This window comes from Colobus angolensis, unplaced genomic scaffold, assembly GCF_000951035.1.
Source record: "Colobus angolensis palliatus isolate OR3802 unplaced genomic scaffold, Cang.pa_1.0 Scaffold111, whole genome shotgun sequence".
Lineage (NCBI taxonomy): Eukaryota > Metazoa > Chordata > Mammalia > Primates > Cercopithecidae > Colobus > Colobus angolensis.
Genome location: NW_012112142.1, coordinates 295,146 through 303,711, shown reverse-complemented (window position 1 = coordinate 303,711; position 8,566 = coordinate 295,146). Strand labels below are relative to the sequence as shown.

Genomic DNA, 8,566 nt, shown 5'->3' with positions numbered 1-8,566 from the left:
TGGGATTACAGGTGTGAGCCACTGCACCTGGCCTACTAGAAATATTTTTAAAAGTTGTATTCTCATAAACAATTAAAATTTCATTCCTTCATTTAAAAATGTTTTGTAAGGAAGAATAAAGACAAGAATATGTAATAATATGTTTTAGATATGCAGAAAGTCTACTTAATTTTTAGGTTAGACAGTTTAATACAAAGCAGGTCCCTTTTTGAATTGGTATTGTTTTATTTATTTAAAGAATTATATGGATCAAAAGAGTACAATTATGAAGATAAAAATTCTTTTTCATAGACACAGAAATTAAAAGAACTTTTCCTTAGAAAGATGCACAATTCACCTCTATTCATAGTAAATAAAACATTTTAGTAAACAAATATCTTACCCTCAAATACACTTTTATTCTAAATATTGATATTCATTAATTACATAGAAATTCATGTAGAAGTTATTCATTCCTCATATCTTATAGTGCTTTATTTTTAAATATATAAATGTTGTTCAGTCTATCACTGCTAAATGAGCAATTTAGCACACAAACATGTACTTATTTTATTTAAAAAAACATGGAGTTGGGAATAATTTATATGCATACATGTATACTGACATTTATAAAATTGTAAATCATATTGGAAAAATACTATACATATTATTCTCAGTATGCAAAGTAGGAGAAAAACACCTAAAACCTTTAATCAGTCTTAAAATTCTGATAATTTTACAAATTAGTTCTAATCTATGGCAGTGAGACCATTTCTTTTTCTTTTTTTTGAGACAGAATCTTGCTCTGTCACCCAGGATGCAGTGCAGTGGCTCAATCTTGGCTCATTGCAACTGCCGTCTCCTGGGTTCAAGTGATTTTTGTGCCTCAGTCCCCTGAGTAGGTGGGATTACAGGTGAATACCACCACACCTGGCTAATTTTTGCATTTTTGTAAAGATGGGGTTTCACCATGTTGGCCAGGCTGGTCTCGAACTCCTGAGCTCAGGCAATCCACCAGCCGTAGACTCCCAAAGTGTTGGGATTACAGGTGTGAGCTACCGTGACTGGCTGAGACCATTTCTTACATGAGGCTTACAAGGTAGACTTTATATGCTGCTGGGACAAAAGCTAAGTGGTAAATATGACATCTGATGATCTAACTGACGTTCTCAGCAGATACTTTGCATCACTTGCAAAACAAAATAAAGTCAAACACAGTGTTTTTTTTTAACATAATTTTCAGTTAACTTTAAATACAACACATACATCTGTTAGATTATTACTGATCTACCACATTATTTTTTAACTTGTTGAATACCTATAATCTCTGTTCTTTCTGAAAGCTGGCATTTATTAAACATGTGGGGTTTTCACATGTTCCTGACATTATTTATAATTTCAGGTGTTTCATCTAAGTCAAAGTAATAAAATGCTTACTCTCCACTGATTTTTACACTGGAAAAATGTTGTTTGTGGCAATGTAGTAGCTACATATCATTCCTTTAGTCCTTTACATGCAGACCAAAGAAATGAAAACTGGCTGGGCACGGTGGCTCATGCCTGTAATCCCAATATGTTGGGAAGCCGAGGTGGGCAGATCACTTGAGCCCAGCAGTTCGAGGCTAGCTTGGCCAACATGGCGAAACCCTGTCTCTACTAAAAATACAAAAATTAGCTGTGTGTGCAGTGGTACACGCCTATAATCCCAGCTACTTGGGAGGCTGAGGCAGGAGGATCGCCTGAGCCTGGGAGGCAGAGGTTGCAGTGAGCCAAGATCATGCCACTGCACTCCAGCCAGGGCAACAGAGCAAGATCCTATCTTAGAAAAAAAAAAAGGAAATGGAAAACTGTTAAGAATATGCTTTTCATAAAAGTCCAGTTTCTTATTTACAAAATACTGAAGACTAATGATAAGGTGATATGAACTGAGGAGTACCATTACTCAAGCCTTTTGTACCTGAAGTCCAGTTGTAAAAAAAACACCAAAGCCCATCCACCTTTGTCCTAAACAGGTCTACATTGTACTTCTAATCTTGTACAGTCTTCATGAAATTAACGTCTTCATGTTATCTTAAGCACTTGGGTTTAGAAACTTCTTAAAATATCATTCAAAAAGAGCTTAGAGCATGTACAGAGTTCATATAAAGCTCTATTTTACATAATTGTATGTACTGCTATCTCAAGAACATGATATGTTATTTAGAAAAGGTCATAGGGCAAAAAAAATAAAACAAAACACCAGGTCCAGGTACAAATAATCCCAGTCAGTTATGCTGGCTCGTGCCTGTAATCCCAGCACTTTTGGAGGCTGAGGTGGGAGGATTGCTTGAGCCTAGAAGTTCAAGACCAGCCTGGGCAACATGGTGAAACCCTATCTGTACAAAAGACACAAAAATTTAGCCGGTCCTAGTGGTGCACACCAGTAGTCTCAGCTACTTGGGAGGCTGAGATAACAGAATCAGCTGAGCCTGGGAAGTTGAGGCTGCAGTGAGTCATAATCACACCATTACACTCCAGCCTGGGGATCAGAGTGAGACCCTGTCTCAAAAAAAGAAAAATTAAAAGAAACAGCCAAAAACAATCCCCAAGAGGACTAAGAGGGAAATAAAACTTTGGTGCCAGACAAGACAGCATCAAGATAAAGCCAAAGAATTGCTAAAAATAAAAAATAGTAATTCAGGCAATTGGTTGTCTGGGTTCTGCAATTTGACAAATTCCACTCGACACTAATATACAGAACTCTTTTGGTCATTGTCACATAGCAGAAATGCTTCTATATGTGAAGTTGTTCTGGACTGCCTGTTAGAGCTATTAAATGGAAACCCCAGAATTCATCCTGAATGTCTCTGAATGTGAAAAGTCACATGTGTTAATTTAATTCAGTATAAAATTTCCATGTTCTCCCACAAGGCGAATTTCAGCAGTGTCTTCCCAGTATGAAACCACGTCTTACCACTCCACCAGATTCAGAATTGGTATTAATTCTGACAGAAGCTGAAACTAAAGCCTATGTTTTCTTTAGTCAACATAAGGCCTTTTTTCAGAGATGGATGTGAATTAATAGTTTAAACAACCAAAATAAAAGAACAGACAAATATTTTTTTTCATACATCCATTTCCATTGCTAGAGCTGCAGTGATCAGCAGAAGCATCTGCCCGGCTGTCAGTATCAAGGTGGATCCAGGCTGTTGGAACTGGTGGATCCAGGGGTTGGAATGGAGGAAGGCTGACTAAAAATGAGACTTGGAACTTGGAAGGCCTGTACCACGAAGGCCAATTCTGCCATAAGCCCTATTGCCCAGGTATGTTACATAAAACATCCAGAGATTACAGTAAAAGTCAGGGTGTGGCTGGACACAGTGGTTCTCAACTGTAATCCCAGCACTGTGCGAGGCTGAGGCTGGTGGATCACTTGAGGTCAGGAGTTTGAGACCAGCTTGGCCAACATGGTGAAACCCCATCTCTACTAAAAATACAAAAATTAGCTGGGCATAGTGGCACAGACCTGTAATCCCCGCTACTCGGGAGGCTGAGGCAAGAGAATTGCTTGAACCTGGGAGGCGGAGGTTGCAGTGAGCCGAGATCATGACACTGTACTCCAGCCTGGGTGACAGACTGAGACTCCATCTCAAAAAAAAAAAAAAAAAGAAAAAAAGGTGAGAAGTAGCACATAGTGAAAATGAATATAATAATTTTACAGCTGGTCAGACTCAGTGGCTCATGCCTGTAATCCCAGCACTTTGGGAGGTTGAGACAGGAGGATTGCTTGAGCCCAGGAGTTTGAAACCAGCCTGGGCAACAGAGTGAGACCCTGTCTCTAAAAAATAAAATAAAATAATTTTACAGCTTTTGGTTCTCCTGTATTATATAGCATAGCTGGGAATGAAAAACTATGAAATTATTTTCCCAAGACCAGTTTTACTCATCTTTATCACACTTGTTTGCTGTGGTTATCCAGGAGCCACCTATATCAAGGTGGATCCAGGCTGTGGTCTTGCATTGGGTAACAAAGCCCTTCCCAGAGGGAGGAGTCACACCACTGGGTCAAGAGTCACGAATGGGTATTTTTACATGTTTATTAAAACAAGTTTCCTGAGAAGTTTGACTAGGCTATGTTGTTGTTAACCTAGTTTGCTTAAAATGTACAAAAATGCAATCAAACTTACATATCTGCTAAATATTCTAAAGTCAGATTTTGTTCTGATTGGCTATTAGGGCAAATTAGTGAGGGATTTTTTGTTTTTTTTTGTTCTGTTTTGTTTTTCTAACAATAGTCTGAAACATAAAATTAAGTTTGGGTTTAAAAACAATTCTTGAAACTGTCATAAACATATGATATCTATTGATTAAACGGTAATAAAAAGACACAAGGTACAAGAATTGAGGCTTGACTGTTGTGGCCGTATACTAACTTCATATACCTTGATAGAACAAAGCATCTTCTTAAAAAGTGATTTGTACACTGCACAAGTATAGCTTTACCAAATAAAAACTCAATGACATGTCGCTGAAATTTGCTTCTTCTAGAATTGGAATTATGTAAATACTGAATGATAATATTCTTATCATATTATAAAATATGACTTCATCAACATGAGATTCCAGGACCCCAGATACTTCTCTGAACTTCTAAAAGTTCATTATTTGATAGGGTTGGATCAAATGTAAAGGCCCAAGTGTTCCAAGATCTTAGATACCAAAAGAGAGAAAGAGGCAAATGGAGGCTCTTCTGAGAGTCAAAATGTTGATGAGAAACAAACTGGAAGTAGCACACATAGGCAGAAAAATAGACAAGTTATGATTCAGAAAACAATTGTCTGCAATTTTGGCATAAATATCTGAGAGTCACTGTGGGCCATGAGTTGAAAAGGAACATGCAAGAGAGCAAGGAAAACACAAAGCCTCATTCAGATGTGCTGGTGAGAATATGACAGACAAATCTGCTGAAGTTATGTACCATGAAGTCTGTCTTTTGTCAAAGCTCTATGCAGTCCCAGGATAGCGTGATAACAGTGGTTAAACACAACCAGATAGTTACAGCTTTCATTGTATGGAAAGACCTTTCTGGTCTGGAACTCTGCCTTTGAAATTATCCACGTAGTTCAGAAGGCAAATACTTGTTAAAGGGATCCCAAAAGGTAGGAGACAAATACTTTTTGTTATACATTAGGGCAGACTTTCAAGCACAAGACACAAAACTGAGCAGCAAATGTTTGGGGTAGTCCCATCTCCCCTTGGTTTATATGTGGGTAGTAAAATGAATAATATTTTCCTTCTTTGTCTTTCTCGAAATAAAATATCAGGTATCCAAGGAGAGCTGAGGACTCTAAATTTGCTAGATTGATTTAAAGGGGTCAGATTTAGAAAATTAAGGAATAAATGGAGATCGATTTTATTGGAGTGGGTGAGGTCAATGGGTCCTTTTCCATTTTGTGCCATTGCTTTTAGCACAAGGATGTCAAAAATACCACATAGAATGTCATCTCTGATGGACTGACAGAGACCTCCTGGGGTGCTGTGTTAGGACATGAGGCTTATCCCAGCTTGGCAGGAGAGAATGCTAAGCATGACGAGTGATACCTGCCACAGGCACAGATATTTCCTGCTCCTCTTCTGTTTGTTTCAAACCACCTTCAGGATCTCTGAAACACAGAAGGCTGACAGATGACTCCTACCTGCACATACTTCCTACCCACATGTCACATCCAAGGGAGGTATGGTGAAACAAGTGTGAGCTTTGCAGAAATGCTGACAAGCAAGGGAATTTTAGCTGAGGAGTACATAAGTTCTTTCACTGAAGATTCCTAGTTTCTCTGAGAAGTTCTTAAGGGTGACCAGACCTGGCCATGTCAGGGTCTACAAGTTACCAAACGCCATCTCATCAGGACTGTGGACGCTCTCACTGTGGCTTCTTGGCAGGCAGAGCATACTGACCCCCTGGGATGGTGTGTTCATTAAAACACTTGCTGTGTTTGGTGTCTTTTCCACGACATAACACTCCTTGAGAAAAGTTCTGCTGAATGTAGTTTACCTGTCCGAGGACTTGAATAATCAGAGGAAATTATCCAAAGCTGGTTAGTAGGCCAAAAGGAAACCATTGATAAAACGGCTTCCTGATTTAGGCCCTAAGGAATGAAGCAGAAAGGTGACGAACATTTAGCATGAGCCGAGTGAGTGCAGTGAGTTAGAAGCTGGCTGAGAGGAGGCAACGTGCATTGATCAGAAGTGAGCACATCACCCGCCTCCTTCTCCACCCTCAGAGGCAGCGATGGATGGCAGCCAGGCCTTTTCCTAGTACTTCTCAATTGCACATTCTTCCAAGTGCAAGTGATGCCATCATTAGGAAGAGTGGGCGTTGGAAGAAACAGCAAAAGGTCCTTGTGTCTATGTTGATTTGAAATTAATTAAATTTGTATCCTCTTCATCCTCAGTTGGCAGGCTCAGCGGACTCCCTCAGGGGTTGCTTCTCTTGGAAAACATGAGCGCCATTCAGGTTTAGGATTCATTATCACTGTAAAAATAACACACACAGACACACACATACACACAAAAAAACAGTAATATATTTCTTTTTCTTTTTTTTTTTTTTGAGATGGAGTCTCACTCCATTGCCCAGGCTGGAGAGCAGTGGCACGATCCAGGCTCACTGCAAGCTCCGTCTCCCGGGGTCACGTCATTCTCCTGCCTCAGCCTCCCGAGTAGCTGGGACTACAGGGGCCTGCCACCACGCCCAGCTAATTTTTTGCATTTTTTTTTTTAGTTTCTTTTTTTTTTTCCCAGTAGAGATGGGGTTTCACTGTGTTAGCCAGGAGGGTCTCAATCTCCTGACCTCGTGATCTGCCCACCTTGGCCTCCCAAAGTGCTGGGATTACAGGTGTGAGCCACCGCACCCGGTCAACAGTAATATATTTCTAAGAAGCTAGAGAGAGCTGGTCACTCCATTGTGGAGGTGACTGAAGAGATCACAAACCGTCAGGAAGCCAGTGGTATCCAGCTTACAATTTCTGAAACGAAGGTCAGTCTGAATTTTACATTTGATTCCTGAGGAAGAAATTCATGAGAGCCAAAAAATAATCCCTAGCTCTTGTCCCTCATAGCCATCCCCAGTGCTGATGCAGAGAGAACCAGATGGAGTTGGGGGTTCCCTGTTTAATCAAGCTAATCCCATTCTCTACAAACACATGACAAATTGCCTTTTTCTAAAACTAATTTTCCACATGTCGCTTTCTCTCAAGAGTTTGTGGTCCTGGCATGTCTTCAATGGCTCGTTTTGTTCATACCTACAAAGGAGCTGGAGGGGCCTTCTCAGTGTCATTTAGAATTCAAATATTGGGCATCCTGGGGTGTGAGCAGACATAAATGATCAACATGGTATTTGAACATGACCACACTGTTGGCTGATTTGGTCTTTTGCTTCTAACTTGGCTATCTTTGCCAAGTGTCTGGCTCCACAGCTTTTTCCTGGTGGGCTCACAGCTCCACCAACTCTCCTGGAAAACAGGTGGCACTTCCCTTCCTCGCGTTTCTCTTTTTAGTTCTGTACTCCCTTCACTCACATCCTAGCAGGTCTCTATTTGAAGTGACCTCTGCTTCCAAGGGAGCGCTTGAATGATAATGATCAACAGATCTGGTATCTCCCTCGCTCATAAGTATGGATAGTCTGCAATAGGTGATATTCTTCTGACTCCTACTTCAGTGCTCTCCTACTCAGGGAAACTCCATGCATTTCTAAAAGGACTTCGGAGCCACTGAGACACACATAGATAGACAGATAGACAGACAGGAAGACAGATAGATAAATAGGTAAATAATGGATGGATCTATCCATGAAAGGGCAGGAAACATTGTATATATGTTTGTGTGTGGTGTTGGTTTGTGTTGTGAAGACAGAGGCAGAAGCTATCATAAGGAGGGAAGAACAATGGGAAAGGAGGGGGAGGAGAGAATTTTATCTGAGGCAGAGAAGTGAACAAAAGGACAAACCAGGGTCGGTGTGGTGGCTCACACCTGTCATCCCAGCTCTTTGGGAGGCTGAGGCAGAAGGATTGCTTGAGTCCAGGAGTTTGAGACCAGCTGGGGCAATACAGTGAGACACCATCTCTACAAAAATTAAACATTAGCCAAGTGTGGTGGTGCACACCTGTAGTCCCAGTTACTCAGGAGGCTGAGGTGGGAGGATTGCTGGAGTCCTAGCATTTGAGGCTGTAGTGAGCTGTGACTGTGCCACAGCACTCCAGCCTGGGTAAGAGAGACACACTGTCTCAAAAAAAAAAAAAAAAAACCCCTGCAGTGTTATGGCCCCCACTGCTTCTCTAACCACAGCTTCCCTCTCTCCAAGTCATGGGTGGGAGGATTGCTGGAGTCCTAGCATTTGAGGCTGTAGTGAGCTGTGACTGTGCCACAGCACTCCAGCCTGGGTAAGTGAGACACACTGTCTCAAAAAAAAAAAAAAGAAAGAAAGAAACGTGAGGCAAGAGCAAACACCTACACCTGTAAGATACACAGAGAAACAAACACATACACAAACTTACACATATAGAAAAAGACTCATACACTGTATAATCAACAGTTCAACACCCCACCAAGG

General features: G+C 40.8%; 1 protein-coding gene across 1 annotated transcript in view; it reads right to left on the bottom strand.

Annotated features, from left to right (window-relative positions):
• Positions 1-4,037: 4,037 nt before the first annotated feature.
• Positions 4,038-8,566, bottom strand: part of TMEM154 (transmembrane protein 154) — a 56,762-nt gene continuing 52,233 nt past the window's right edge. The window contains exon 7 of the mRNA XM_011956416.1: positions 4,038-6,490. Coding sequence (XP_011811806.1) covers positions 6,475-6,490 — 16 coding nt within the window. The 3' untranslated portion in view covers positions 4,038-6,474. The remainder of the gene's footprint in view (positions 6,491-8,566) is intronic.